This window comes from Saprolegnia parasitica (assembly GCF_000151545.1).
Source record: "Saprolegnia parasitica CBS 223.65 unplaced genomic scaffold supercont2.6, whole genome shotgun sequence".
Classification (NCBI taxonomy): Eukaryota; Oomycota; class Saprolegniomycetes; order Saprolegniales; family Saprolegniaceae; genus Saprolegnia; species Saprolegnia parasitica.
In genome coordinates, this window is record NW_012156400.1 from 340,282 (window position 1) to 368,078 (window position 27,797).

Consider the following 27,797-nt stretch of genomic DNA (forward strand, 5'->3'; position numbering starts at 1 on the left):
CACAGCGCAAAGTTGCAGCGCGCAATGGACAGGGATACGACCAGCACCGTAAAGCCGACGTACAACAGCTCCTACAGGCGGTTAACGTGCGTGTGCAGGTCGAGACGAGCGCCCGGATGCTTGCGATGCAGCAGCGAGAGCAGCACCTTTTAGATCTTTTGCGCCAGATCAACGATTCAAAGGTCGAGCCCACGGTCAAGATCGCCACATTTGATGCGACAGTGTGCACCGCGAGTGATTTGATGCTTACGATCGAGATCATCGCAGAAACCTTCTCGCCGTTTCCGTCGTCCAAGCTCTTGGTGCTCTACCGGTCGCTCGAGCGACGCGAGTTGTCCTGGGTCACCCGACGCATGACCCACCACGACGAGGCGCCGGCCAATTTACACCAAGCCCTCTTCGTGCTCGGTCCTTTTCTGCGAGACGCCATCGACAGGTGCAGAAAATGTCGTCGTTATTAAAAAAAGTAAACAAGATGATGGGTTAGGCCAAGTGAAAGGCAGCGCCGTAGCCGGACGGTGTCTCGGCCTTGGGCGGTCGCACGACGTGGACCTCGAACCCGCAGTCCTCGATCGCACTGCAGAGCGCTTTGGTCGTCGCCGTGCCCGAGACGTACGCGCACTTTTCGGTAAAGCCAATAAAGACACGGTGCACGCCCGGAACGTTCTCGAGCGCGTTCTGGACCGTGTTGCCGCAGTTCTGCATGCACATCATGCCTCCGATCGAGAGCACGGTGAGCGAGTCCGTGTCGTCGAAGCGCCACGCAGCGGGCACCATGCCGGACGACTTGCCGCTGAGCGTCTTGTCGCTTTTAAAGAGCGCAAAGCCAACGCCAAAGCCCAAAATTAAAGCGAGAAAGAGGCCTGTGTCGTAGATCATGACGACGAGCATGGCGAAATACGCCAGCGTCATTTGCACCATGTAGAGCAGCGTCAGCACGAGTTTGCGGCTGCGCTTGCCCAGACTGCTGTAGCGGCTACAGCGGAGTATTCAAGTGTCAACCTCTCGAAAGGGTAAGGTATTGCACCTGCTTCGGGCCTTGAGGAAGGCCATGCGCACCGCCTCGCGGGTGTGGACGAGGTACTCGTTGGCGAGCGGGAGGAAAAAGATGCCCGTGAAGGCCAGCGCGTACTTGAACGGCGTGTCGAGCACCCACGACTGGAAGAAGAGCTTGACGCACGTGCCATGGACCGTCGATTGAAACCCCGAGAGCATGACCGACGCGCCCGTGCAAAACGGCGCGGCCGGCACGACGTCGGCTGGTAACTGGAACGCGTCCGGGCAGGGGCGCCCGCCGCACATGACGTTCTGCACGCCAAAGTACTAGACTCACATGAGCACATACAGGTAGAGAGACCAAGGACGCACAGGCTGCGACGGAAGGGCCGCGGCGAACGCCGACTTGGTTGTCTCCGAGGCAAAGTACAGCTTCTGGCCGCGGGCAAGGCAGAGAAAGCGAGCATTGTCGCTGGTAATGGCGGCGCCCGAGACCGGGTCGAGAAGCGTCGTGTTGCTGTTGCAGTCGGCGCAGCCCGCCACGCACTGCGTCGCGTCGGTCGCCACGTAGTCGCTCTAGTATGCGATGAGCTCGCATGTATCGTAGTGCAGTACGTACCATGGCGGCGCCGAGGAGCGCAGGGTGCGAGAAGGCGTGGATGCCTGCTGCAAAGTTGTCGCCGGTTGTCATCGAGCACGTGAAGAGTCTTTGGCCGTGCTTCATCTCGACGTACCAGGCGTCCTCGGCGTTCATGTTGCAGATGGGGCAGTGCTTGCCGTTGCCCATGGGCATGTGGTCCATGCCATGCATATCGCCCATGTCGTGCATGTGGCCCACGGCCAGCGCGACCAGCGCGAGGACGATGGCGACGACTGCTCGTGCTTGCTGCATGCGAACCCTCGAATGATCGCCCGGGAGGTTTCCGGTGCATAGACTCGGAATTATTTCAGCCAATCAGAAGCCGAGATACGCGAGTGTAATCACTTGCGCATAAAATGAGGTGCCCAAAAGGCAACAAGCCGCAGAGTAGCTGGCCATATTCGAAAGCAGCAGCAATCGAATGGCGTGGATCGAGCTGCCATGGCGAGCTGCCGACATGACTTCCTTTCCGGTATTGTAGGACAGGCGGAACGACCTTTATACGATGTTTGATGGAAGAATATATTTTGAATTTAATTTGAACCAAAACCAATAGCAGCAACAGGCTCGCTGCACATGCTAGCCTTGGTGACCTCTACAAAGGTCGAATTCGTGGCGCCTTCAGCGTCGTCGCATCACTGCGTCGAGCTTGTTCGGAACGAAGAAAGTCTGGCTTGTGTCCATTCCAGAATACCGGTACAGTAGTATTCCAGAATACACTGAAATCGTTTTCGCACCAGACTACAAACGCAAAAGCATGGAGGCCGTAGCGCTCAGATCTGATTGGGACGCAGTATGTCTGGTAAATAGCCACCCGCTTCTCGCGCTATGGCCGCCCGACGACCGACGAAATACGAAATGCACCCAGTGGTCGCTCCTCGGCAATAGTTGAACGCGCGTCAATTGTTGACTGGGACAGCCGACCCGTCAACAATTGCGTTATCGGGATACGCTAGAAAGGGCAAAGTTGTCGTCGCGTCGCAAGGGCTGTTGACACAATGTCTGTCGCCATGGCCAAGCGACTTGCTAGCTTTGTGCTCATGGTGCTCTTGATCTCCATGTGTGCGGCGCATCAAATGCTCGAAGAGACGTACTGCCCGCTCTGCAACATGGTGGTCATACCCGAACTCAACCAGACGTGGCAGGGCGACCAAGCCATTTACGGCTGCGAAATGGCTGGGCACATGGAGCTCCTTCGCACGCTTCCAGTATTTTATCCTCTTGGTCAGTAAGGCCATACAGATGACATGCCTAGGAGTCTCTCCTGCGGTCCCCCGAGACCGTCGACTCCAATCACTTGCCCGAACCCTACGCGAGCGCCGGTGTCGCGTGTCCTGTCTGCGGTAGCACACACGTGCACGTTGCCATGTCGTGGGGCTACCAAGGCAACCAAAAGCTCTTTGCTTGCTCTGACGCCCATGCGAATCTCATCAAAGCTCAGCCGGTGCGCGTCGCCACGACTCCAATCAAGCCTCATTGATACTGTCGCTAGTCGGTGTACTATACCGGCAAAGCGCCCAGCACGCGTGAGACGCCGCTCTGCCAACACTCGACCGTCATGTTTGACGGCTTCCAGTCGTTTGTTGGCTCGTCCTGCCCCAAGTTGTTTCTCCCGACGTGGGTTCTCTCGAGCGAGCGTACGTACGCACTCGGCTTTGCCCTTGTCGTGCTCATTGGCATTCTCGTCGAGTGGCTGGGCGAGCTTCGCGAAGACGTGGAGGAGGTGTCTTCTTGGTCGACGACAATCATTGACCACATTGCATTAGCGTATGCTGCAACATTATGCCGCGTACGAGGCCTGTCACCAAGCCACACCCAGTCTTCCGACACTCAAGGTATGCTTTCAAACGATGAACGGTCGACTGCACACTGGACGGATAGCGACGGCCGACACCGCCGGTTCGATTACCGCTCTCGTGTAAAGTCGTTTTGAGTGTGCTCTACATGCTGGCGCTGACGCTCGGGTACCTACTCATGCTCGTCGCGATGCTGTACGAGACGGGCCTCTTTGTGGCTGCAATCCTCGGTCTCGGCGCAGGCTTTTACCTCTTTAAAGACACGGAGCAAGCTGAGATGTCGGGCAATATCGATCCGTGCTGCTCGACGTGACGCCGCGTACTAACTTAAAATGCTCACCATAGATTGCTACCTTTGATTGGCTGCAGGCAAATCGCATACAAGACGTTTCTGTCCATTGTGTCAACTGAATTGTATCAAGATATCAAGCTGTATCAAACATCTAGCTGCTCTTGGTCAGCGACTTTTGCAAGTACTTGCGGTTTGCATACGCAAACGCGCCCGTCAAGGTGAGAACGGCGCAAAAGAGGAAGACGATCATGCTCCGCGGGTACATGGGCGCGTCCTGCGCCTCACGGAGATTGCCGGGCTGCAGCAGCACACCTGCTGGGGCCTTTGGTCGTGCTGCCTCCTCATCGGCTTGCTCGGCTTCTTTTTTGGCCTTTCGAGCGGCTGCTTCCTCTCGCTGCTTGCGGCCTGTCGAGATGTAGCACGTCTTGCCTTCGTAGCCCACGTCGCAGACACAAGCGCCGTTGACGCAGTCGCCGTGCTTGCTGCAGTCAACGCGGCGTGAACAGAGAAGCGCATCCAGCACTTGGCTCGGCTCGTTCGCAGCGTGGGTCGCGAACGAAGTCAAGTAGGCGGCAAAGGTGTTGTCGTCAGCGCTCAAGCCGCCCGAGACAAAGCTGTCGTACGTTTTGTCCGCTGGGTACACGAGGTTGAACTTGCCGCGGCGCGCGTGTTCGGTGGCCGCTTCGAACAGCGTTTGCGCCTCGCGCTTGCTCAGCCATTGGTCGCAGCTCCAGCAGCCCATGTCCCATAGCTGCGACGCTTTGTCCTTGCATCGGTCGGCACAACTGGCGGCGTCGAGCTAGACAGAGCGCATGTTCATGGCACGGAAACCATCGGTCGAGAGTTCGATACCTGAGGTGGACTTCTCTTGTCGGTTGGCGACTGCACGCCGACCATGTGCAAGAGGTCGTGCACAATCCCGTCCTTCATCGCAGCGTCTGTTCCGGAGTCAAAAAACTTGGGCGCGAGGTTCGGCGACTGGTTGACCTCCATGAGCCATGGCTTGCCGTTGTCCTCGACCATAAAGTCGAACCGGTACATTTCGAAAAAGTTGCTCCCGATGTTGTCTTGCGTCTGGCGGTGCTGGCGGCGGTACGTGCGCTCAGCGTCGATAAAGTGGGCGCGGTTGCCGGCAATGATCTTGATGACGTCGCCGTAGATCTCACGCTCAAACTTGTCAGCGTCCAAGCCGATGGCGTCGAGGTGCTTCTTCAAGACGGCAAAATGGCTCGTGCCTTCACGTGTTTTCGACGGCAGCTCAGTGTAAAAATCGCGCAGCGCCGGCATTTCCCAGGGCGGGAGGTACTCGTCGACGACGTACGACTCGAGGTCGGCGGCGTTGTCGAGCGACACAGGGTACGGAAGCTTGCACATGTAGATGCGGAGCGGGTCGATTGACGTCACGGCCACGTAAAGGCCAATGTCAAACTTGTGGCCCGAGATGAGCAGCGGCTCAATGCACTGCGCGACCATGTCGTTCGTGTGCATGTGCTCGCCGAGCTCCTCCATGCCGCTAAAGAAGCGCACGCCGCGATGCGCCTGGCTCTTTAACAACCAGCGGCGGTTGTACAGCGGGTCATTCGGCTTGGTTGCGAGATGCGAGTCGTCGCGCCGGGCGCGGAACGCCGCCGAGAACTCGTCGACGTCCTGCGGCAGTCGGTACTGCGCTGGAATAAAGTTGAAGTCGAACTTGCCGTGCTCGGCCTGCAGCCGCTGCTGTGTCTCGTACACGTGGCCTTTCGAGACGAGCACAAAGCTGCCCGGGAGGTGGTTCACCTTGTGGCGGCGCGTGAGCGGCCCAATGGCGCCCAGCTGCACGTACTCGTAGCTCCAGATCAAGTCGACGTCGTCCGTGTACTTGGCGGCGTGCCACGAGTCGGCGTCCTCGCCGTTGTACTCGGTGATGCCGAGCGCGTCAAAGGCCTGGAGCAGCGGCCTGAGGTGGAAGCGCGCGGTCTCTGGCAAGAGGAAGGTCTTGGCTTTGCGGTCGCCAGCGACGACCGCTGCGACCAATAGCGCCAACCAGAAGAACGAGCGCATGGCTAAGAAGCGTCCGATCGGCAACTCCCGTATCTTCCCACCTTGCACTCGTGTGAATTTCGAAGGATTTGAAAGATCGATTTTTTAGAAAGGCAACATGGCTACATGCACGCAACCTTCACCGCCTCGACGATCGAAGCTCGCGGGAGCGCCAGACGCGCTGCTACTCAGGGCCCCAATGCATCGCGTAGCTTGTGTTGACACGAGCAAACCTCCAACGCACCACTGCACTCAGCAGAATGGACGTGTGTCGCTCCACCAAAAGCGAGGAACAGAGCAACGCTGCCACTCTGACTGCCACTACGAGGTGACGATAGCATGGCGGTGGACTCTAACATTGAACAAGCAACACCGCTAGCTGGGTGATAGGTCGTGCATCACGCTTGGGCACAGCAGACCCCATGGACGGGACGTCAAAAGTTGCGTGTGTCTAGTGTGCGCGACGCCGTATCCGAACACGTGGTGCACTTTACCTGGCGCATCCGTGCTGCGATGGCCGTTGTCCGGGGCCTTCTCACGTGGCTAAGTTGCTGCCTCGTGCTGCTTCCGGGCGCCTCTGCACAGGACGCCAAGCGACCCAACAAGGTGGCGCTCCTGCCCGACGCCGACGTTGACGCCAGCGCGCCCATCCGTCGGGCGCTGTACCTGCATGGCATTAGCGAGCTGCAGCTCGACGCGCCGTCGTGGACGGCGGCAGCCGATACGGCCATGTACGATCTGCTCTGGTCGAACGAGGCGCCTCCTTCCAACGCCCTCGGAGAGCTCGCGCCGCGCCACCGAATCAATCATTTGGACGGCGCCGAGGTCTTGTCCACGAAGCTCCACCGCTCGCACGCGGCGCTGCAGCGGCAATTCGGAGCCTTTGACTTTGGCTTTGTCGCGCCCGCGTTCCGCCTTCCGCAGGACAAGCCAGCGCTTCTCCAAGCAATCCGTGACGTCCTCAACACACCGCTGGTGGCGGAGAAGGCCAGCGTCGACGCTGCGTACAATCGTCGCTGGCTCGTGCACGACAGCGGCCGCACGTCGCTCCTCAAAGGTCTGCCGCAGGTGCAACGCGACGACGTCCCTCCGAACGCGGTTGTGACCAAGTACATTGAGCCGCTGCTCATCTCGGGCCGCAAGTTTGACCTGCGCTTCTTCGTGCTCATTGCATCGCTCGATCCGTTGCGTGTGTACGTTTACGACAATGCGCTTCTTCGCTTCTGCACGCAGCCGTACCCGGTAAACCTTGACGCGAGTGCCGACGTCGCCTCGTACATCGTCGACGACAACGACTACCTTCCGCCGTGGGAGCTGCCCGACTTGAGAGACTACTATACGGAGCTGCCGTCGTCGGCCACCGAGGGCAGCAACCACTGGCGTGTCTTGAAAGCGTACCTTCGTGATCACAACATCGACGTCGATCGCTTCCACAGAGAGACGCTCAGCGCGATGACAAAGCTGATTGCAGGGCGGCGCCAGATCCTCCTCGACGCGGCGACGACCAGCGGTGGGTTTGAGCTCCTCGGTTTTGTGTTTAGCATCCAAGACGACGGCCAGCCTTTTCTGGACCGCGTCGAGCGATCGCCGTCGCTCGTGCCCCGGCAAGTGTTTGCGACCGGCGCCGAGACCGGGTTGCTCAACAACGTAGCCGCCGACGTCATCCAGCTTGTCGGTGTCCGTGCGCCGAACCAACCCGACCTCGAGGAGGCCACTCTACTAGGCTCGCCGGCGTACTGCAAGAGCAAGTGCCGCGACCAGCTCGCAACGTGGGACATGACGTGCTGGCGGTGCCCCGGCTGGTTCTCGCCGCCCGTCGCCGCACAGCTTCTCGGTGGCGCGACCGAGTACAGCCGACGCGGCCAATTCCAGCTACTCTTCCCGAGCGTCCAAAAGACAGAAGCCAAGTTTCTCCAAGGCGGGCTCTCGATCCATGACGAAGCCTTCCACGCTTACATTGCCTCGTTTGCTACCGCGGCGGCGGGCGGCGTTGTTGACCCGGCTGTGCTCTGCGTCAACCGCGATCAGTGCAGCGGCCACGGTGACTGTATCAACGGCCGATGCCGCTGCGATCTTGGGTTTGAGGGTTTTACGTGCTACATCCCGCGGGATCCCAACTTGCCAGCATGGACAGACGCACCGGGACATGCCGTCGCCAACTTGCGAGCCGCCGGGTCACCGGCACCGAATCGCCCGTCGTTTCCGCTCGTGGCGCTGGGTCTTGGCGTGGTCTGCTTTGGTCTCTACCAAGTCGCGCTAAAGTACATCGTGGTGGCGCAGGCAGAAAAAGACAATTAGAGCACTTTCAACAAATAAGTTGAATTATTGTGGCCCCTTGTCGAGTAGTATCAGTTGTTCAAGAGACACAACACTGCCGCGCTTGTCGGCTGCTGCTCGTTGCTTGAAGTCGTGGCGACATGAGAGCGTACTCGCACAAGCTTGCAGCGGCCCACCACAAGCCAGCATCTTGCTCCAGTGGACCCTAACAGCGCAGCGACGGGCTCAGGCGATATTCTTCCCGTCCAAGCAAGGCTCCTTCTTCCCGTCCAAGCAAGGCTCCTCGAAACACCGTGTAAAATCAAGTGGCTGCGGTTGGATGGTGTGGACAACTTGTACATTTACATGCTCGAGACCACATCACGCTAAATGTGGTGGGTCTTTTGAAAATATCCGAGGAAAACACCTTGGAAAAAGCGGGCAACATCCAAAATGAAAGTTGTGGTAACAGTGCACCCTCTTTCGAACGAGGTCGCGCGAGCTGCTTTGAACGCATCGCGTTTCGGGCACGGGACACAACACCAACCAATTTCACATTTACTGCATGCAATAGGGACATACGCAGAGCCAATCACGCGTGGTCTCGTTCGATATCGACGTACAGCGCGTGGGCGCAGGCTCGTCGACGGGCGGTGCTTGAGGCTCGTCGTTCTCTCGTACAAACAAGTCGGCGGGCAACGTCTCTGTGAACAGTAGCACATCTTGCCGCGCGTCGGTCGTCCAGGTCAAGGCCTGGTATGCTGCGTCTGTGCTGCGGGCGGCGGTCGTCGCTCCTCGCCTACATGGAGACCATATTGGATGGTAGACAATTGCCTAAAGCGATTTACCACTCTGTTTTGATAGCTCGCGGGCGCGGGTGCCCGGTCGGTTGAGCCGGGTTCGGCCTCGCCTCGTGCTTGATGGCGTGGCAGGACGCAATGCGGGCTTGGCGGCGCAGCTTCTGCTTCTGGCTGACGCTGGCCTTGTTGGCCTCGTAGTACGCTTTCGCGTACGCGCTCTTCTTCCTTCGGCGCTCTTCCTCCTTGGCCATGGCCTCGAGCTCGGTCGTCATCGTCGGCTTGGCCAGTCTGTCGCGCAGTATCCGGATCTGAAGCACATCCGGACATTCGAACCTGGAATTCAGACAACCTGATGATGATGATGACGCCGTGGTCGGATCTACAAAAACCCTGGCACGCTACACCTGAACCCTCGTACAGTCCCGGAGCACGCCCACTAACGCTCCTCGCGTGACGCCCCAGCCGCGCCTCACGAGCGTAGTAGGAAGTCCACCCTATCTTTATATATATTGCATGTGAGAACTTCGTTCAATAATAGGATTTACAGGATACATGTATAAAGAGAGATGCTGGAACATTGAAATGCAGAGCGCAAATGCTGCAGAACATTATACGCGCGGAACTCGGTCGCATCGGCCATACATTCTATAGGTTGGGCCTACCCCTGCAGGCTTACACAGACAAGTACAGTCACCGTCCATGGCCGAGAGGGCTGCCGTGTATCGCGGTGCCGTGCGGGTCGGCGTCGATTCAAATGTGCTGAATACCGACGCTGCCAGCGCAGCTGCCAGCGACTACAAGTAGCATCCACACGATGTCCCTTGTATCCTCGCCCGCTACCTTTGTATCACATAAAAAGGTCTTTGCACGAGGCGCTGCCACGTCATCAAATATTTCCGCGGACCCGACAAAGGTCCGAGCAAGATCTTATCGTCCGCGGCGACGACCAGTCTTGCGCGCATACATGTATAATAAATTTCAGACAAGCTGTCTTCGTGATAAGAAGCTACGCGCCTGTTTCCTCGTGCAATGGGTATACCTCGAGTTAACACTCGACACTCGTTATATCGTGCATCTCGAATGAATCTTTACAGCTCCGCGTTCTTATTTGAGCGGCGCGTGGCACAGCGGGCAGTTGTTGAGGTCGCGGATCTCGTGCTCGATGCACGCGTGGCGACACGTCTTGCAGAGGTACGTGCGGTGGTCAAAGATGGTCGCACCGCTCATCATGCACGTCTGGAAGCTCATGCTGCACTTGTCGCAGCGCGTTGCCCACTCCTTCACTGCGTGCTTGCAGCCCGGACAGTCGTACGGGCGTGTTGGCGGGTCTTGCGGCCGCGTACTCGCAAAGATACGCAGCGCCAGCGCTTCGAGCGCTTCCTTCTCCTTCTCTGTGCCCAGGACGCTCTCGAGGTTGATGAACGCGCGGCTGCACTGCTCGTAGTGCTTGGTATAGTACGCAGCCACCGCGATGAGCGAGTAGACCTCGCGGCCATCGAGCAAGTCGTCGTACGCGCCGAGCTTGAGGCTCGTCCGAAGCGCGCGCTCGGGCTGGCCTTTGTACAGCTGTCGATGCGCAAGCAAGAGAAGGTGGTACGCCTCGGCGCCACGCCAGGCATTGTCGAGCGACCGGCTCTCGCTCGTCGCCGCGTCGTGGGCCACGAGACTTTCGAGCGTCTGCGCCGTGACCTGCGCCGCGGTCGCGCCCGTCGTCTTGGTTGCGAGGGCCGTCGTGTCGAGCATCTTGCGTCGGAAGCGCTCTACCTCCAACGCGGACAGAATCTACACTTTGACAGTGGATACTCTGTCCACCTGGACAAGGGCGAAAGTACCTGGAGCTTCTTGGCGCGCAGCGGGTTGCGACCCACGTCCTTTGCGAGCTTCCCCAAGAGCTTGGCAGCGTCCATGCTCTTGTTGGCGCGACGGTAGAGCTCGATCGCTTGCAGCGTCTTGCCGTTCCGGAGCAAGTGCGCGCCGTACTTGGCAAGGACGCTCTCAATTTGAGGAAAGTTGTGCGTCTCGGCCAGCGCGACGGCGCGTTCCCATTCGTTCAGGAGCACACAGCTGTCGATCGCCGCCTTGATGTCGTGGAGCTTGAGATACGCATTCACGGCGCTGCTGCAGAGACCCGCCCGGGTGAATTTGCGGGCCATCTCTTCGAGGAGCGGCGAGCCTTCGGGCAAATCGTTGACGAGCGCATCTAGCGTCGTAAAGTCGCCGAGCGTGTAGTGGCACTGCACCAAGGCCTCGGTTTCGTTCGACTGGGCGTAGTACTTGATGGCTTTCTCCCACTTGTGGCGGTCAGCGTAGTAGTCACCGATCATGGTCCATGCTTGCGTTTGCAGCGTGTCGTCGCCGCCGCCTTCAGCAGAAAGGTAGCCTTTTCAAATGTTGACCAACGAAACGTACCCGACTGTACGAGCTGAAGCACGCGGAACCAGTCGCCGAGGCGCTTGCGCAGCTCAATTGCGAGGTCCTTGCGGTCGATTTTTCGGTAGAGCGCTTCCGCGTCATCGAAGCGCTGAAAGTACGCGGCGACTTCGGCTTTTTGTTTGGTGCGGTCGTTGAGCAGCTGGAGGCGCTTGACGTACTGGATGCCGTTGTAGTCGCTGCACTTGACGAAGCCGCGTTCGGCCATGGCAAAATCGAGCTGCTCGAGCGCGGCGTCGGCGAGGAGGCGCCAGAGCCGTGGGTGCGGGTGGTCTAGATTGTCGTTGAAACAATGATGCGGTCATACGGTGATAGTACCCTGGATAAAGTCGCATGCTTCGGCAAGACCGACGTTTTCAAGCAGGTTGCGTGCGTCCCGCAGCGACCGCGTCTCGTAGTCGATGATCAGACTCTTGTCGGTCTGCTCTGGGCTGCTCAAGATGTCGTCGAGGAGCGCCGCTTTGACTTGGAGATCCTTGTACGTGCAGAGGTACCCGGACGAGAGCACGGGCTCCTCCGCCTCGAGCGACCGGTACACGTACATGCGGGCTTTCTCCATCATGACAAAGAGATCTGGGTTGTCCTCGGCCCACATCATGTCCCATGCGTCTTTCTTCTCGAACGGCAGCATCTTGGCAGGAAGCGGGTTGGTATTCCCCGACGACGTCCCGAGCTCCATGAGTGTAAGCACGTTGTTGATGTCGATGATGCCCAGTTGCGTCGAGTTGGAGTTGAGTGCAAGAAGTTGCGGCCGGCACGGTACAATGTACTTCATTTCGAGCGAAATGTGCGGCAGCGTGAAGCAGTGCAGCATGCCCGAGGCGCGTCCGACCACGAGCCACGCGTCCGACGCGCACACGGCGACGATCGGGTCTTCCAGCGCCCGGGGCATGTAGCGGAAGCCTTCGACGTCGCTGCCTTGGCTATCGTCGACGTAAAAGATGCGCTCGCGGCCGCCGCGGCCGACGTCGCCGAGCTTGGCCGTCGACGTTCGGTACTGCCACACGTAAATGGCGTCGGCAGCCGCAGCCACGATGAAGCGCGCAGTCATGTAGAGGAAGAGCGGCTCGAGATCTAAGATCTTGGTTTCGATCGGAGACCCAATCGTGTCGCATAGCACGAGCGAGAACTGCTTGCTGGGCGTCTCGGGACCGCTGTGGCCCTCGCCCGCGTACAGGTTGTCGTTGACGACTTTGGCGCAGAGCACGCAGTTGTCGCCTGCAGCCTTGATCGAGAGGAGCGACCGGACGTTCTTGATGTACCGCTCGTCGGACCGCGTGTCCCAAAACACGACACAGTTCTCGACCTACAACAGCACTCTCAATGTCAACATCCGTGCAATCTCAATCTCAAGTGCAATCTCAATCTCAAGTGCAATCTCAAAAAGCGTACCTGCTCGGACCGGTTGTACGAAAACACAAGGGTCGACGCATAGTAGCCCCACTTGTAGTCGGGTCGGATGTTGGCAAAGTAGATGTGCGAGTCGACGGCCAAGCAGATGCGGAGACCCGAGCCTTCCCACGCCAACGCCTCGATGCGGCTGCCCGGCACCTTGAGCGACCGCAGGTACCTGCCAAACGGATCGTAGAACTGGACGATATTGAACTCGCGGACGTCGCCGGCGTTGGAGCGCGTCGACTGCGTGCCGGCGAGCGCCAGCACCGTGCCGTCACAGTTCCACTTGCACTGCGTGAGCTCGACGCCCGTGTCAATGAGCACAGCGGCTTCGTCGAAGCGCCCGCGCGTGATCTGGACCTTGCCGTCGGCAAAGGCAATCGCAAGCGTCGGCGCGTCCTCGGAGACGTGGCCTTCGCAGCCGTCGTACCAGTGGAGCCCAATGATCTTGTACTTCTTGTCTTTGGCGTCGACCGCGTACAATGGCAGCGTGCCAATCTTGCTGCCCGACCCGTCGTGGATGCTCACCTCGCCTTCTTTCGTCACAAACACGAGGTGCTTGCCGTCTGGCGACCACTCGACAAAGCACAAGTCGACCTTCATCTCTTTGCCCCAGAGGCGGTTGCCGTCGACGGACCCGACGATGACGGCGCCATCTTCGTACGCGATGCAGATCTTTTGGCCGTCGCTGCTCCACTTCATGTCCTTGACGACGCTCTTGTTGCGGTTGTTGATCATCTCCTCAAACCACATGCCTAGCCAGCCATATCGCATGATGAGCCATGGAAAGACCATTGTACCGCGGTGCATCATCCAGACAATGATGAGGCCGTTCTCGTCGCTCGTCGTGAGCTTCTTGTAGTTGGCGTTCCACGTCGCGCAGACGACCGAGCCCGCGTGGCCGTCCAGCGACTGGTTCATGGTCAGGTTGCTCTGCGCGGCGATGCCACGCGTGCCCTTGCCTTCCTTGGAGGTCGCGGACTCGAGCTTGAGCACCTTGAGGAGGCCGCTCTGCCCCCCGCAGGCGATCCAGCCATGCTCCGGGTTCCATGACGCACAGCAGAGCTGCGCGCCGTTCGGGATCGCGATCTTCTTGCTCAGGAAGATGAACATCCGACTGCGACGACTCGCGCAAGCGACGCGATCTTTGACGAAGATTTCACGGCGCGTTTTTTGCGTTGATGGTGCGCGTTTTTCCACGTCTTTCGCGTTTTACAAGTGGCTGCAGCCATAGACCCTTGATACCTTGATGGTATGTATACTCGCAGACGCTTAGAAGCATGCAGTGCGCAGCGTCGGCCTTAACGTCGAGGCGAGCACGTTGCGTGAGGGACAAGCTCGGAAAAGAAAAAGTCTATCTGGTAGAGCAATCTGGGAGAGCCACATGTGGAAGAGCGATCTGGAAAAATGTACAAGCACAGAACTGAGTGCAGAATGCGTTCTGGGTTCGTATTCGACAAGAATGGTCTGGCATCGAGATGCATACGCACACCATCGTCATATCGACACAAATCTGGTACTAGTGCTCGGAATCTGGCTGTGATCCAGCTTGACCCAATCTAATGTGGTCTCGTCTTCTCTCTCGCCTGCTGTTCCTGAATGCGTTCTTAACACTCCATTTTGAAGATAGAGAGCTTTAAACTGCACTCGTGGCGGCCAACGTGTTCTTCACAGAGCGAGGCGTGTCCCTTTGTGTGGTTCACACCTTGTGGTCCAGCTCTTGAAACCACGACGACGCCAGCATCGTTTTTGGAGAAAAGAAGCGAGGAGATCGGCTACGAGATCCGTTCGAAGAAGTGCACCAAATGGCAGAGTAGGGCACCGCAAAGTCCGACACTTCGTTTGCTGTCGACTCGACACGGCGTGTCAACGGGTCGGACGGAAAGATCATTGGCAAAGAAAAAAGGTCTTCAAGGTTTGGACGTAGCCGATCCACGCAGCGCAGAGATGGCTGCAGTGGCGTCAGCACGTGTGTAGAGAAGACGCACCGCACATCCTTCCAGAGCCTAGCGTCAACACCGCAGCATATCCTCAAAAACGTGGCAGTGTGTCGCTCATCGTGGTCGAGTCGGGCGTCTTTTCTGGCCCAATCGAGAAGTTGGGCTAGAAACGACCAAGGCATCAAACTTCATCATGATGCCGCATCTTGGGTGCATGTCATTGACGGCGATCTTTCATGCCATGGGCGTTGATGCGCATCGCGTCACGTGTTCAAGTGAGCGCCCAACTGCGCGGCAGGGAGAGAAGCCGCGGGCTCAGATTCTACTTCAAGCGATAGGTGATGATGATCCAGTGTCCACCTCCGCACCTCAGCAATCGAACGACGTGCGACACGTGGCACGTGAAAATACACCTGCGTTAGCATTTCCCACAGCGGGCAGGAAGAAGCTATGACTCATGCGCTGACCAAAGATCGCACTTGGTCGTGCCGACCACAGTGTGCAGTAGGTCATGTGGCATCAAGTATACAAACAACAAGTAGCGTGCGAACTTCAATCGCGTGGCGACATGAGCGTAGAGGACCTGTTGCATTTTTATGCATACAAACCGCAAGTACATAAATGTGGTCGTCTAATCTCGGATTGGCTATAAGATGGACGAATCACAGCCCGAATAAAAATCGCTCGCCATGCCGCTCGTCACGCTCTGCGGGCTGCCAGGCGCCGGCAAGACGTGGTTTGCTTCCCAGCTCCACGACCACTTTGTGAGCCTTGGCAAGGACGTCGTGCACCTTAGCTACGACAGTGAACGCCTCGTTCGCGCCGACGCCTACCGCGGTACGTCTCGTATAGCCTCTGCCTGCCCTACCAACGCAAGGACACTGCAGATGCTCGGGCAGAGAAGACGACGCGGAGTACGATGAAGAGCCGCGTCGATGTGCACTTGAGTGCAGACAAGATTGTCATCTTGGACACGCTAAACTACATCAAGGGCTGTCGCTACGAGCTCTTTTGCCTCGCCAAGGAGCTCTCCACCACGCACTGTGTCGTGTACATCGACACACCAGTGGCCATGGCCGCCGCGCGCAACGCAGAGCGCGCTGGCGACAACTTCCCGCCCGAGTAGTACGTCGTCGCGCTGGGCGTTCAAAACCATGGCAAGGACATGTGATGCTAGCGTCGAGGCGATTGCAATGCGGCTTGAAGTGCCCAACGCCAAGAACCGATGGGACGCGCCCTTGCTGCGCATGACACCAGATAGCCTCTGCGAGGCCACTGTCATCGATCGTTTGCGCGAGGTTGAAGATGCGGTCTTGCATGGAAAAGCCATAAAGGCTGGTATCGCCACGATTGCGGTACTTCGTTGCTTCGTGCCACGATAATCAAAGAGGGAAATCACTGCGTAGAAGCCCGTTGTGGAGACGACGTTTGTGCAGGAGCTCGATCGAGTGACCGCAGCCATTATCGATGTGCTCATCGCCCACCAGCGCGAGTTCCACGACCTTGTCGACGCACTTCGCGTGCCGCATGCGTCCAAGCTGATATCCTTTTCCGCCATTTTTTTCGATTTCGTTGGATTTGGACAAGAGTCCTTGACAACTGCTGGCGCTGTTGTACGTGCAGGTGGGCCGCGCGATGCCAACGGCCGAATTGCGTCGCCACCGGCGCCAATTCACCAAGATGGCGACGCTGCACCCGTTTCCGAGCTCCGACATTGGCAACCGCTTCGTCGAGTACCTCCAAAGCCAAGCTTAACCTCAAAATGACGTTTTGGCGGGAAATATATTGATATGGTGGATCGTTTCAACGTGGATTACTTTTGGCGCGAAAGCGCTTCCAAATCGTGCTGTTCGACCAACCGGCTGAGCCGTCCAATTTCGGTTGCAAAGGAGGCCACGAGCGCGCTCCAGCTGGCAACGACCAGGCCTTCGTACGCGGCCGGCCCGAGCAGCTTGGTCCACCACGCGCTGCTGCTTGTGACCAACGCCGTGACGACATCTAAATCCAGCAAGAAGATCCAGTGAAAAGTACCACAAGATGCGACGGTACAGGCGACGGACGCGATCGCACCCAGCACGATAGCGTACTCGCCGATCGCAATGCCGCGAATGCTACACGCTCGCATGAGTGGACGCGTCACAGCACGTCGTCACCGATGGTGGCGCTCGGTCGCGTCCTTGGTCCGAAGCAAGAGAAAGGCGGTGCGGCGTGCATGCTGCATGCGAAGTAGCGTTACCCACGTCGTGAGAAAGCTCGTGGCGGAGGCGAGTGAGAGGCCGGCGGGATGTCCCCGCGTGTCGTGGATGGCAGCGACGACGAGCAAGATGGCCGTGAGCGCGCCACCGAGCAGGACGCTGATCGCCAGCCACCGGTGCGTCGGCGGCAGCGACAAGTGCAGGAACCACGCAAAGAGTGCGGCAGTCGCCAGGAAGAGCACGCTCGCGACAACGGTGCCAACGAGGTAGACATACAGTTGCGGCCGGTGGCGCGCGGCCACGCCGAGTGTTGGGTACCCTATATTGCAGTCGATGTGCGGGTGCTGGCAGCCCCATAGAACTGTGATGACGTCGGTGGGGATGGCGACGACGGCGACGAGGACCGGTGCCCACGCCAGCGGATCGAGCGCTGCCGACCGCTTGCTCGCATCGTCTTGATCGACTGTAAACTCAATGTCGCTGTCGTTGTCCGAGGTCGCGCTGGAGCCACTACTACGACTGCTGCTGCTACTGCTGCTGCGAATGTCGAGTCGCTGGTCGACGTCCATGATAGTCGGTCGTTTCAGCGACCGCTCAAGATCGTGTCCGCCTTGTCGTCGCTGTCGCTGACAGGCTAGAATCCACGCTGCGTTACTGCTCTCACTGGCGCGCTTCTGGCACTGCACCAGATTCGCCCACCCAAGACGACGCAAGAGGAGCAAGCGTCGTGGCGTCTGGTCGGCGCTGCAAAGACGATGGCCCGTGTCCGACCCTCGTCGTGTCCCAAGCCCACGTATCTCTCTCGCGTGCATCTTTTTTACACAGCGCCTCGTGCAATCCTGAACCAGCGACCGCTCGCTCCTCGAGCGTACGTGGCAGCTTGGGCGCGTGTGATTACACGACAGAGCACCGCCACCACCCGTGCGCAGCTTCAACCGAGCGGTGGTTGAAGCTCGCGTCCACGATGGCACCAGGTGGCGCATTTGGCGGGGATAAGCGCGACCGACGATGCCGGCGAGGCCCACCTCATCCAACTCGGAGCTACTCGTATGTGCGCGTGCAGAAGCCAAGCGTGGGTCTCCTTGTCGCGCGCATTATGGCGCCAGCCGCGCTTGGCGCGGCCGCGGCTTGAAGGCGTGCTTGAAGTCTACCTTGAAGTACGACATGTGAGTAATCCCGATCGAATCAATTGCGATCTTGGGAAAAAGAAGCACTGAAATCCACGCTTTCCTTGACGGTGGTTCAAAAGCCAAAAGCCACCTAACAATAGTACGTAGATCCTGCGGCGCTTGTAGACGGAAGAGAAAGCTAGCGCGTGGTGCCTGGTGTCGTCTGGCTCGTCGCGGTCGCCAGATCTGACCACTGCAACGCTACCGCACGCGCGAAGACGCTCCACCTCGGGAGATCGGCGCCAGGTGGCGCCCGATGAGCCTATCAGATGGCCGCTCCGCGCCTGGGACAGTGCGCCACGTGGGCCCTCGTGACTCACGCCATGCTTCGAACGCGTGTGAGAAACTACGTCTCGCATTGGCAGCTTGAGCAAGCCAATCCTGTTGCGTCGTCGGAGCGAGTCGCCGCGCCGCAAGCGCATTCTGCTTGGGTGCATAAGTGGCGTTTGCCCATACATCGTCAATGTATTCAGCGGCCGTATATCTATTTCGGCGCAGCCAATATGGCTCGATGTGAATAATATTTTTCACACACGCACACGCTGTAGAAGGTCGTCAGCCGTGTACCTATGTACTAATCCCAGCTACTATTTTTTTGCTGCATAATAAAATCCGCAACATTCAATGCACGACGGGCCTCTTCTCGCTGCGATGAATATTAATATTCGAGACGGTCGGCGCGCGACTGGCAGCGTGCATTTTTATTTCGCCACCCTTGCCATGGATCTTGAGCAAGGGATATACTGGCTTGTTTATGCGGAGAGCCAATTTTTCATGGTCGGCGGTATATTAATAGGTTGTACTTTAATTCGCGTGCGCACGGAATATGGGCCTCATACAATGCCGTTGAGCGCGCCGATCCCTGCTCGTTCGTAGGAATAAAATTCAGAGCGAGGCGGAAAAGCACATGAAAATAAAATACCACCGGCTTCAAGAATCCGAGGCGTCGGTGCAATATTAATATGCAATATTTCGGAGACGGTTATTCCGGAAGAAGAGCGTAGAGGCAGCAACTCACTTGGCAACTTCCGACCGCCGGCCGACTTCCGTCTCGTCCAACTATCTATTGGCCATGCGCATGACGCCCGAGTCCGACATCAAGGTGTACGCCCGCCTCCCGAGCTACAACCCGTTCGTGGGCATGTTCCACCACGCGCCCAGCGCCGGCAACCGGGGCGCGGCCTACTTCGCCACCGACATCGTGGGCATGGCCGAGCTCGAAGAGCGCAAGAAGTTCCGCAACCACCCGCTCGTGGGCACCTTCCACGCGCTCCCGGGCTACTACGACCCGCTCCACGGCCTCAAGCAGTTCCGCGCCTGGGATCCGCCCACGTCGGCCGAGACAGACGAGCCGACAAGAGGCTCGGCGAGCGACAGCGATGCGAGCGACGACCTGCGCGCGTCGATGTTGGAAATGCGCCCGTCGATCAACGGCAAGGAGTTTGTAGCCATCGATTTGGACGCCGAGACGAACGAAGCGGTCGCGGGCGCCGCGCCGCGCCGCCGGAGGGCACTGCGCGTTGAGGTTCCGAGCAATGTGTGCTTCCACTACCCGTACCATGAGGCACCGGCCGCCATGGTCCACCACCAACGCACGCGCTGCATGAGCGATTCGGACACATACGCGACGGCCGCGCTCTTTGCCGGCGCCAAGCGCAACCTTGATCAACCCAAGACGCCAGTGAACGAAGCATCCGAGATTCCGCGCAAGAAGGCGCACCTCGAGTCGGCGCGCAAGGCCGCGGAGGCCACGGTCGCTGCGGTCACCGCTACGACTGCACCGCCGCCGACGACGACGACCGTGTACACGAACAAGGGTCGCTGCCGCTCCAATACGGCCATGGCCCGGTTGCACTCGGACACGGAGAGCCGGACGTCGACGGTCGACGACGACGACGACCTGAGCCTGCCGACGTCGCCGATCCTGAAGCGCGGGTCGTTCTCCGAATCGGACTCGCTCATGGTCAAGTCGCCGACGGCCGCCAAGACGATGATGAACCTCCTCGAGCCCATCGTGATCCCGTCGCCCAACGAGATTGTCGACGGCTACGTCTCGACGGGCAAGGGCATCTACCGCAAGTGCGGGTTCCTCTCCAAGAGCACCTCGGACAAGTTTGACGTCACGAGCCCCCGCCTGTCGAGCACGACGCCGCCCGCGCACCACCACAGTAACCACACGACGACGACGGTGCTCCCGCGGCCCGTGCACCGCCGCCAGCGCAGCTGCCCGCCGCCGGCCGACCCAGTGCCCGAGCAGCACCACAATACCGAGTATGTCCAGGGCGCGCCCCGCCTCCCGAGCAACCCGTTCGTGGCCCGTCGTCTCTGCGACGACGAGGAGAACCAGCTCCGGCTCATGTCGATCAGCCGCAGCATTCCTCGCCAGCCCGATGATTTGCTCCTGCGCGAGCGGCCCAAGGCGCCGTCGCTCTTCCCTACGCTGACCATCAACCCGTTTTTCATTCACGAGAAGGCTGTCACGGAGCACTACGAACTGGTCGGCGAAGACCAGCTCGGCGACGGCTCGTACGCTGTCGTCAAGCCGGCGATTCGGCGCAACAACGGCGCCGAAGTGGCCATCAAGCAGATCCACAAGCGGTTCCTTGTGACCGAAGCCGCGCAGCAGGCCGTGCGCACCGAGGTTGAGATCCATTTGCGTCTCCAGCACCGCAACATTGTCCGTCTTCTCGAGGTGTACGAGACCGAGGCGTTCTTGTACCTTGTGATGGCCAAGGCCCGCCACGGGACGCTCAAGTCGCTCTTGAACCGCCAGCGCCGGTTCCCGGAGGCGCTGGCCGCCAAGCTCGCCCATCAGATCGTGCGTGGCATTTTCTTTTTGCACGAATCGGGTGTCGTCCACTGCGACATCAAGCCCGAGAATGTGCTTCTCACCGACTCGAAGGCCCCGTCCAACCAAGACTCGAACGACGAAGTGGTGGTTGTTAAGGACGTCAAGGCGTGTGAGCTCCAGGTCGAGATTTGCGACTTTGGGCTCTCGGTCAAGGTGCCGGACGTGCGCTTCTTCAAGCACACGGGCGACGTGCACAAGGTGCCGTTTACGGGCCTGACGGGCTCGGTCGGCTACATGGCGCCCGAGCTCTTCGAGTCGCAGCCGTACGGCAAGCCCATCGACCTCTGGAGCGTCGGCATCATGGTCTACGAGATGCTCACGGGCTTCCAGCCGTTCTACCCGCCGTCGGCCTGCATGAACGAGCCGGTCGAGTTCCAGCCGCGCGCCTGGAAGAAGTTTAGCCCCGAGGCCATGGACTTTGTCGTCCACCTCCTCGAGCGCGACCCGACCAAGCGCTTCACGGCCGAACAGGCGCTGACGCACCCGTGGTTTGACACGGCGGTTTTTGCCCAGTAAGTTGTGGACGCAATTCGCACATTTGGCGCTCTTAATTATTACCCAGCACCCTATTATTAATCACACCGTACCGTTTTCTGCACAACTTGTCATTTTTCTATCGATTTCAAAAAGAGGACAATATAAAGCAACAACCAAGTGTCTTGCGACGTGTGGACTAGAGACATGAAGACGAATGGTCTAGTTCAAGGACCCTTGCGCGGTGCAGAAGACAAGTCCGACCTCCGATTGCTCATGAGTTTGAACGAAACCCACAACACAACCAACGACGCTCGCACGTGCTGTTCGGCTGCCACGTCATCTCACCCATGGCGACGTCGCGGCCGGAGCTTGGATGTCGACCATCGCCGCGTCAGAATCTCGCCCCTGAATCTGGTCGAATCGGATGTGAATCTGGTGCCGCTGGATTCCGTGCCAGTGCCAGACAAGACGGACACGTGCAGTCCAGACGCCTTCTTCCGGACGAGATGCTGCTGACGGTCTATCACCCACCGCTATCTCAACACGTGTACTGAGACCAGGTATGTCGCTATGACGAGTTGCAAACGGGGTGGACATGAGGTACTGTAAATCGCCGACTAACACGAAGCACACAACGTTCAAATTGCGTCAGGCGGAGCGGCTTTGAAGCGCTTGGCATCACTGCTAGTACCGACCACAGCAACCGGCGATGGCTTCTTGACGTCGCCGTGCCACTGGAAAAAGTTGCACCGACCTTTGACGTCCCCTGGGGCACCCTACGCGCGCGCTCGCATGTCTTGTCGGTGTTAGATCGACGGCGTACCTCGGGCTTGGCACAAATGAAGAATTTCCGACCATAGTTGTCGTTGCGCTTGAGGACCGTGCGCAGAAGGGCCGGTTGTCGGTGGCCGGAGCACAGCGGCGGCGGCGGCGGCTTCCCTGGCAGCAGCGTCTTCCACGACTGCGCGACGGCTTTGTACTCGGTCAGCGTCTCGATCGACTCGACCGACATCGGCGCGCTCGTTGCCTCTGACGCTCGAGGCGCCGTCGTCAAGAAGGCACGGAAGGTCTGCTGCTGCCACCCAGTGGTCGTCTTTTTCATCGCTGGTAGTGGCGTCGTCGAGCCACGAAGGAAACGCTGGATCGATGTTTGTTTGCCGGCAAACTCGGGATAAAACTTGGCGCAGCTCGGGACGGTTGTCGGGGCGATGACGTGGGACGCCGGGAACGCGAGGCTCAGCGTTGCGAGAACGGGGCAGTGGTCCGACCCTTCCTTTTCTTGCCATACGTCGCAGCTCGTGAGCGCGCTTCCTAGCCGACTGTCGAGAAGGATGTAGTCGAGCCGCACGCCATAGTTGGTCTCGCGCGCGCCCGTGAGCGCGCGCCAGCACGTGTACGCCTTCTCTCGCATCGGATGCAATTGCCGAAAGGCGTCTGTGAGGTCCATTGTTGCCAAGAGCATGTCGAGCCACGCGGTCACCTCACTTGGCTCGTACGCGCCGCAGTCATCCAGAGGCTTGTGAATGACATTGAGGTCCCCGACGAGGATTAGCGGCTTGTCCAAGTGCGCTGCCTTGGTCGCCGCGACGTAGCCGAGAAGGAACTCGTGGAAGGCGAGCTTGCGCTCGAGGTGGCCGCCATGCGCCGGACAGTACACGTTGATGAGCACAAACGTCGGGTGCTCGGTCCGCACGATGCGCCCCTCGTGGAAAGGGCAGGCGCTGGTCTCGGCGGCAACGGTCGCGAGGCGACCGTGCCGGACGAGCGTCGCGACGCCCGAATAGCCCTTCTTGTGCTTGGCAAAGCTGTAGAAGGCGTCGTAGCCGGGCGGGCACGCCAGCTCGGACGTCATCTCGGCGCGCGTGAGCTTGGTCTCTTGGAAGCAGAGGACGTCGGCGTCGCAAGCGTCGAGGAACCCGGCGAACGACTGCCCCGGCGTCTTGCCGAGGTTGGCGCGGAGGCCATTGATGTTCCAGCACAGCAGCTTCATGGCTCTGCCACGATTGGTGCATTACTGGTTTGCATTTTATCCAATCCAAATCGATAGGGTGCAGTTGCCTGCCGAAAAGATGCAGCTATGTGCTGGCATGGCTATCGATGATGGGCGAGACGCTGGGCGAGAAGGGCTCATTCGCTGACGGGTCTTGTAGGGCTTGCATATGTATGGCGTGCACCGTGCGATGGCGTAGCCTACTGAGGCGAGCTCTGGCTGCGAGCCAGTGGAGTGTTTTCCCAAGGTCGGACATGGACGATCAGTTCTTTGCTGGTTTTCGGTTTGCCGACGCCAGCTGCCGCAGATGCTCAGTGCAGTGCCGTGTCGCTACATGATCTTGCGCGGGTCGCACGGCAAGCGTCGCGAAATTCTCGCACCGAATTCTTGCGGACACGAGCCGTGACCACGTCCCCGCTCCGTGCTCGTCGTGTCGTCGTTGGTTCTGATTTTTGTTTCTTGAAGACTCCATGGGTGTCTGATCCAATCGTCGGGCAAGGACCATGACACGATGCTGTCACCTGCCGTGCTCAGAACGCATGGTGTCGATGTCGAGCCGAAATGACGTGGCACGACGAGGAGCCGATCATGTCCCAAGTCTGACATGGCGATGCTATCGGTCTTGACGGATTCAAGTCGTTCTGCGCGGTCGCATCGTGGCAGCAGCAACGTTCCAGCGTCTTGTGAGAAGACACAAAGTGTACGTTCTATACACGTTCCTGCGTCATGTACTTTAGCCGCAGCGACAGCACGCGACGACGCTCGCATGCTTTGCCTTTTCGAGACAAGCCATGCTGCTGTCAAAAGCAAGGAGGGTTCTGGGCCAGGGATTGCATGTATCTATGTTCCCCTTGGGCATCCAGCCGAAACCCGCGTGCTCACTGAGTACGAGTACTTACGACTCATCTTACAGACTGCAAGCAAACGATATCGAGAGCGCCGCAAGGACGTCGTCGTCCGATACCAACTACATAGCACCACAAGTGTCTACACAGCGTACTACACGTCGTCATTGTACCTCGGCAAATGCGCTCGGTGCAAAGCCGTTTTGAGACGCGAATGACGCGTTGAGGAAGGCTGCCGCGACGTCGTCGTCGCATGAGCTATCGCGTTCCGGTCGCAAGCGCTGAAACACACTCTTCATGTCGCTCGCCGACACGACGCCGTCTGCGTCCATGTCGTAGAGATCAAAGAGGGCTAGAATACCAGACAATATTGTACACAACATTGATCCCAACACGTTGTACCGGAGCGCTTGGCTGCCACTGATGTCTTGGTCGGGTGGAGGACCGTGAGAAGGCACAAAAACGCTCTAAAGTCCAAGCGGCCGTCACGCAGCAACAGGGGTGCGAGCGCATGGCACTGAAATTCGGGCTCGTCCAAGAGTCGAGCCGCCTCGACGGTGGAGTCGTTTCCTTGCAGCAGCCGTCGAAATCGGTGCTGGAGGCCTTGGATCTCCTTGGCCGAGACTAGAAATTACGGCTCGTTGACCGTTGCGCTAGCGCAAAGAGATCACACAGATGGAGTCTGCAGCGAGCAAAGTGGGGTCGCCGAGCTCGTTGGCTGCCGCTGCTTGTTTGGGCGTGCGTCGAAACATCAACACATGCTCTCGTTGGCGTTTCAAGTGAAACGAACGGTCGTCGACGCAGCGACATGGAGCACTGGCGCATTGGCACCTACTTGCGCATTCGGCCACCTCGCAAGCACACGACCAAAGCTTACACGCTCCCACGTACACCGCCGCATCCTTCCATCCTGCTTTTATAGTAGTCGATAGGTGCACGGCCCAATGACCATGTCCAGACGATCTTGTTTCCAATCCTTCCCGTGGCACTCGACACACGCAGCACGCTCAAGCAGCGAGACGTGCTCGAGTTCAAGTACGACCAAGTGTTTGATCATGACGTGCATCAGGACGGGGTCTTTGATGCTGTGTGCCGCGTACACCTCCCATCTCGTTTCGCGTTTGAATGACAAGTTGTGCATCGGAATAGGATATCATTACAAGCGCGATGGAGGGCTACAACGGCACGATCCTTGCGTATGGCCAAACGGGCAGCGGCAAGACGTTCACGATCACGGGCGGTAGGGGAGAGATCGTCGACGTCGTCGTGCTGCAGTGGATGGATAGCTACCACGACCGGGGCATGATTCCGCGTACGATTTCAGCTCTCTTTGATGCGTTCGAGACACGCCGGGATACGGTACCTTGATAAGACACGGCTTGAGAGTGTCAATGGACCGTAGAGCTACCGGTGCTTTGTGTCGTACTTGGAGGTCTACAACGAAAACATCTATGACCTCTTGGACAAGGCCCACATGAACAAACCGATCGACGAGTGGACGAAAATTCACTTGCAGCTCTCGGACGACGACGACGACGATGTGCATTTCCGAAATTTGGGGTGTGTCGTGTACATGATTGTCATAGAGTGTGCGACATGTTTCTTTGTAGTGTCTATGAAGCCAACTCGGAGGAAGATGCACTCAACTTGCTCTTCTTGGGAAATGTGAACCGCGTCACGAGCGACACGCCCATGAATCAAGTGGATTTCAATATTGGATCGATTTTGTTTCTGATCCCTCCAGTAGGCGTCGTCGCGGTCCCACTCGATCTTTACCATCTTGATCGAAGGCCGTCGGAAAGACTCGGAGGTCGTGCTCAACTCCAAGCTGCACATCGTCGACCTCGCGGGCTCGGAGCGTGTCTACAAGCGCGACGGCACCGAACGTATGCGCAACGAAGGCCGCTGCATCAACCTCTCGTTGCACCACCTGGAACAAGTATCATGTGTTGCGAGGGACAACCTGTCTGTTATGATCTCACATTAGGTGATTTTAGCCCTCCAGCAACGCAGCAGCAAAAAAGCCAAGACACACATACCGTACCGCAACTCGATGCTGACGTCCGTGCTTCGCGGTAGCCTCGGTGGCAATTGTAAGTCCGTCTTTATTGGTACGCTCAACCCCGAGGCCGAATACGTGGACGAAAGCATCTCGACCTGTCGCTTTATGCTTCGTTGCAGCGAGGTGCGGATGGCAAAGTCGACGCATTCAAGAGTTCTATGACTAGGTCGCGGTCGACGTGCGTGCCAACCGAGATATGGAACCGACTGCACTGATTGCACTTCTGCAACGCGAGAACGACCGACTTCAAGCAGAGCGCACGTCGCTTCAGGAGAACGTTGCGCACCAGATCGAGCTCAACGCACAACTGCACGCGCAATTGACGTCGGAAAAAACACTCGGACCGTTGACGGGTGCGGGATGTCTATTTGCACGCCACTTCAACTTGACCAACACGAGGCTAGAGATCGAAAAGGACGTATGCGAGAAGCTCGTGGAGCAATTTCTTGTCGCCGAGACGGCCGAAGACGACATTTTGCGGACGCTGCAACACCTCGGCATGGCCCACGCGCTCGAGTGCCTTCGCCAGCTCAAGACGAGCATCGTCTTTGCGTCCAATACGGCGGCCGAGGCGCAAGAATCGCTGCTTGTGCAAGACGAACGGATGAAAGATGTAGAAGCCCGCCTTCTGGAGCAGCGCGCCGATGCCGACAAGCTCAAGACCCACATCGTGCAGCTCACGGCGCACATCAACGCGTTGCATGAAGCCTCCAGCAGCGTTGCCGAAGTCGACGACCCGCACGACGACGAAGACGATCTGTGCAGCGAAAGCGATGCTGAGAGCGAAAAAGTGGCCCCGTCGATCGAGCCCCCCAAGCCCCCGACCGTGCCCCCCCGGGGCGAGAGCGCGTCGGATGCCATCAAGCGCCGCATGGAGCTCCTCAAGCAAGGCGCTATCTTTATCAAGCACGGACGACAAGGCAAGCCGCATGCGCGCTTTGTATGGTGCTCGAACGACCTGCAATACTTGAGCTACCGACCGGTGGGGAGCCAAGGACCCATGATTCAGATTCCAACGTCATCCCTCCACGCGCTGGCGTATGGTCACAGCACCAAGGTCGTCGCTCTATCTCGTTATAGCAACGAGGACCATGGATACTTGGATTAGGTCTTCCAGCGCAAGACGGACCGGTCCCGCAGTGAATTTTGCTTTTCGATCCTTTACGATGACAAGAAGCGGTCCCTGGACCTCGAGGTGCCAACTCGACGTGGTCATCAGTATGTACATCGATGCGTCTCGTAGGTTGACGAAGGGGACAGCGCGGATCGGAATCGACTTCGGTGCTGCGAGTGGACCGAAGCGCTGCAGTTCCTCATCAAGTGGAAGTCGGCGCAGCGCAGCCAGCCAATAGCAAAGCAGTAAAGTCATGTACAAACACCACTTGAATCCATTGACACTCTGTAACATGTCGTTGACAGATGACGCTAAGCAGCTTGCAGGTGCTTGAGAAGCTCGATTTGAAAGCAGAGCAGCAAGAGCTCGTCTTTCATCGCTGCTTGCATTTGCGGCGCCGGCGGCCGCACAACGGCGGGTGGCACCGCGGTAGCGCTGTGGTGCTTGCGTTCCTGGCGCGCCCGTAGCTTCTTGGAGCGCTTTCCGTACTGAAGTAAAGGACTCTCCGTTGGTTTTGTGGGCGCTTGGAT

General features: G+C 58.6%; 12 protein-coding genes across 12 annotated transcripts; 5 read left to right on the top strand and 7 right to left on the bottom strand.

The window, feature by feature from the left end:
• Positions 1–432: 432 nt before the first annotated feature.
• On the bottom strand, positions 433–1,909 carry SPRG_02450 (hypothetical protein). Its single transcript, XM_012341026.1, has 4 exons — positions 1,616–1,909; positions 1,369–1,572; positions 1,028–1,323; positions 433–976 (listed from the first exon to the last, which is right to left on the bottom strand). Exons 1-4 carry the CDS (start codon positions 1,886–1,888, stop codon positions 484–486), a joined length of 1,266 nt encoding a protein of 421 aa, XP_012196416.1. The 5' UTR covers positions 1,889–1,909; the 3' UTR covers positions 433–483.
• A 724-nt stretch (positions 1,910–2,633) lies between these two features.
• On the top strand, positions 2,634–3,801 carry SPRG_02451 (hypothetical protein; the record flags this gene model as incomplete). The annotated part of the gene is made up of 5 exons (XM_012341027.1): positions 2,634–2,844; positions 2,892–3,080; positions 3,129–3,359; positions 3,403–3,471; positions 3,518–3,801. Coding segments are annotated over 5 exons (928 nt in total), but the record flags the coding sequence as incomplete, so codon positions are not given.
• A 17-nt stretch (positions 3,802–3,818) lies between these two features.
• SPRG_02452 (hypothetical protein) lies at positions 3,819–5,799 on the bottom strand. Its single transcript, XM_012341028.1, has 2 exons — positions 4,577–5,799; positions 3,819–4,523 (listed from the first exon to the last, which is right to left on the bottom strand). Exons 1-2 carry the CDS (start codon positions 5,762–5,764, stop codon positions 3,876–3,878), a joined length of 1,836 nt encoding a protein of 611 aa, XP_012196418.1. The 5' UTR covers positions 5,765–5,799; the 3' UTR covers positions 3,819–3,875.
• A 457-nt stretch (positions 5,800–6,256) lies between these two features.
• On the top strand, positions 6,257–8,078 carry SPRG_02453 (hypothetical protein; the record flags this gene model as incomplete). Its single annotated transcript, XM_012341029.1, has 1 exon — positions 6,257–8,078. The coding sequence occupies one exon, from the start codon at positions 6,257–6,259 to the stop codon at positions 8,039–8,041; it is 1,785 nt and encodes a 594-aa protein (XP_012196419.1). The 3' UTR covers positions 8,042–8,078.
• A 479-nt stretch (positions 8,079–8,557) lies between these two features.
• On the bottom strand, positions 8,558–9,124 carry SPRG_02454 (hypothetical protein; the record flags this gene model as incomplete). Its single annotated transcript, XM_012341030.1, has 2 exons — positions 8,848–9,124; positions 8,558–8,798 (listed from the first exon to the last, which is right to left on the bottom strand). The coding sequence occupies exons 1-2, from the start codon at positions 9,069–9,071 to the stop codon at positions 8,558–8,560; spliced, it is 465 nt and encodes a 154-aa protein (XP_012196420.1). The 5' UTR covers positions 9,072–9,124.
• Positions 9,125–9,855: 731 nt separating this feature from the next.
• Positions 9,856–13,808, bottom strand: SPRG_02455 (hypothetical protein). The gene is made up of 6 exons (XM_012341031.1): positions 13,425–13,808; positions 12,622–13,379; positions 11,548–12,535; positions 11,209–11,502; positions 10,632–11,161; positions 9,856–10,581 (listed from the first exon to the last, which is right to left on the bottom strand). Exons 1-6 carry the CDS (start codon positions 13,735–13,737, stop codon positions 9,904–9,906), a joined length of 3,561 nt encoding a protein of 1,186 aa, XP_012196421.1. The 5' UTR covers positions 13,738–13,808; the 3' UTR covers positions 9,856–9,903.
• Positions 13,809–15,215: 1,407 nt separating this feature from the next.
• Positions 15,216–16,361, top strand: SPRG_02456 (hypothetical protein). The gene is made up of 5 exons (XM_012341032.1): positions 15,216–15,401; positions 15,452–15,689; positions 15,742–15,919; positions 15,971–16,105; positions 16,182–16,361. The coding sequence occupies exons 1-5, from the start codon at positions 15,254–15,256 to the stop codon at positions 16,317–16,319; spliced, it is 837 nt and encodes a 278-aa protein (XP_012196422.1). The 5' UTR covers positions 15,216–15,253; the 3' UTR covers positions 16,320–16,361.
• Positions 16,329–17,438, bottom strand: SPRG_02457 (hypothetical protein). Its single transcript, XM_012341033.1, has 3 exons — positions 16,718–17,438; positions 16,614–16,675; positions 16,329–16,562 (listed from the first exon to the last, which is right to left on the bottom strand). The coding sequence occupies exons 1-3, from the start codon at positions 17,326–17,328 to the stop codon at positions 16,378–16,380; spliced, it is 858 nt and encodes a 285-aa protein (XP_012196423.1). The 5' UTR covers positions 17,329–17,438; the 3' UTR covers positions 16,329–16,377.
• A 1,485-nt stretch (positions 17,439–18,923) lies between these two features.
• Positions 18,924–21,380, top strand: SPRG_02458 (CAMK/CAMK1 protein kinase). Its single transcript, XM_012341034.1, has one exon. It carries the CDS (start codon positions 19,001–19,003, stop codon positions 21,293–21,295), a length of 2,295 nt encoding a protein of 764 aa, XP_012196424.1. The 5' UTR covers positions 18,924–19,000; the 3' UTR covers positions 21,296–21,380.
• A 508-nt stretch (positions 21,381–21,888) lies between these two features.
• SPRG_02459 (hypothetical protein) lies at positions 21,889–23,246 on the bottom strand (the record flags this gene model as incomplete). The annotated part of the gene is made up of 2 exons (XM_012341035.1): positions 21,889–22,032; positions 22,080–23,246. 2 exons carry the CDS (start codon positions 23,244–23,246, stop codon positions 21,895–21,897), a joined length of 1,305 nt encoding a protein of 434 aa, XP_012196425.1. The 3' UTR covers positions 21,889–21,894.
• An 880-nt stretch (positions 23,247–24,126) lies between these two features.
• Positions 24,127–24,844, bottom strand: SPRG_02460 (hypothetical protein; the record flags this gene model as incomplete). The annotated part of the gene is made up of 4 exons (XM_012341036.1): positions 24,127–24,213; positions 24,265–24,443; positions 24,494–24,715; positions 24,765–24,844. Coding segments are annotated over 4 exons (541 nt in total), but the record flags the coding sequence as incomplete, so codon positions are not given.
• A 55-nt stretch (positions 24,845–24,899) lies between these two features.
• SPRG_02461 (hypothetical protein) lies at positions 24,900–27,556 on the top strand (the record flags this gene model as incomplete). Its single annotated transcript, XM_012341037.1, has 11 exons — positions 24,900–24,978; positions 25,024–25,187; positions 25,241–25,450; positions 25,494–25,651; positions 25,702–25,792; positions 25,839–26,030; positions 26,079–26,276; positions 26,320–26,506; positions 26,558–27,210; positions 27,262–27,348; positions 27,397–27,556. The coding sequence occupies 11 exons, from the start codon at positions 24,900–24,902 to the stop codon at positions 27,514–27,516; spliced, it is 2,139 nt and encodes a 712-aa protein (XP_012196427.1). The 3' UTR covers positions 27,517–27,556.
• Between the last annotated feature and the right edge of the window lie 241 nt (positions 27,557–27,797).

What these genes read in the sequence shown, in the direction of transcription:
- SPRG_02458 (XM_012341034.1), top strand. Translation starts at nt 19,001, where the DNA reads ATGCGCATGACGCCCGAGTCCGACATCAAGGTGTACGCCCGCCTCCCG.
- SPRG_02455 (XM_012341031.1), bottom strand. Translation starts at nt 13,737, where the DNA reads ATGTTCATCTTCCTGAGCAAGAAGATCGCGATCCCGAACGGCGCGCAG. An exon ending in TGTCTGGATGATGCACCGCG is followed by an intron (nt 13,380 to 13,424) that starts GTACAATGGTCT and finishes ATGGCTGGCTAG; the next exon opens with GCATGTGGTTTGAGGAGATG. An exon ending in GCTTCAGCTCGTACAGTCGG is followed by an intron (nt 11,162 to 11,208) that starts GTACGTTTCGTT and finishes TTTCTGCTGAAG; the next exon opens with GCGGCGGCGACGACACGCTG.
- SPRG_02456 (XM_012341032.1), top strand. Translation starts at nt 15,254, where the DNA reads ATGCCGCTCGTCACGCTCTGCGGGCTGCCAGGCGCCGGCAAGACGTGG. An exon ending in CTGGTATCGCCACGATTGCG is followed by an intron (nt 15,920 to 15,970) that starts GTACTTCGTTGC and finishes ATCACTGCGTAG; the next exon opens with AAGCCCGTTGTGGAGACGAC. An exon ending in TGCCGCATGCGTCCAAGCTG is followed by an intron (nt 16,106 to 16,181) that starts ATATCCTTTTCC and finishes GCGCTGTTGTAC; the next exon opens with GTGCAGGTGGGCCGCGCGAT.
- SPRG_02457 (XM_012341033.1), bottom strand. Translation starts at nt 17,328, where the DNA reads ATGGACGTCGACCAGCGACTCGACATTCGCAGCAGCAGTAGCAGCAGC. An exon ending in GCGACCGAGCGCCACCATCG is followed by an intron (nt 16,676 to 16,717) that starts GTGACGACGTGC and finishes GCGAGCGTGTAG; the next exon opens with CATTCGCGGCATTGCGATCG. An exon ending in TGCGATCGCGTCCGTCGCCT is followed by an intron (nt 16,563 to 16,613) that starts GTACCGTCGCAT and finishes TGCTGGATTTAG; the next exon opens with ATGTCGTCACGGCGTTGGTC.
- SPRG_02452 (XM_012341028.1), bottom strand. Translation starts at nt 5,764, where the DNA reads ATGCGCTCGTTCTTCTGGTTGGCGCTATTGGTCGCAGCGGTCGTCGCT. An exon ending in ACAAGAGAAGTCCACCTCAG is followed by an intron (nt 4,524 to 4,576) that starts GTATCGAACTCT and finishes CGCTCTGTCTAG; the next exon opens with CTCGACGCCGCCAGTTGTGC.
- SPRG_02450 (XM_012341026.1), bottom strand. Translation starts at nt 1,888, where the DNA reads ATGCAGCAAGCACGAGCAGTCGTCGCCATCGTCCTCGCGCTGGTCGCG. An exon ending in CGCTCCTCGGCGCCGCCATG is followed by an intron (nt 1,573 to 1,615) that starts GTACGTACTGCA and finishes ATCGCATACTAG; the next exon opens with AGCGACTACGTGGCGACCGA. An exon ending in TTCCTCAAGGCCCGAAGCAG is followed by an intron (nt 977 to 1,027) that starts GTGCAATACCTT and finishes ACTCCGCTGTAG; the next exon opens with CCGCTACAGCAGTCTGGGCA.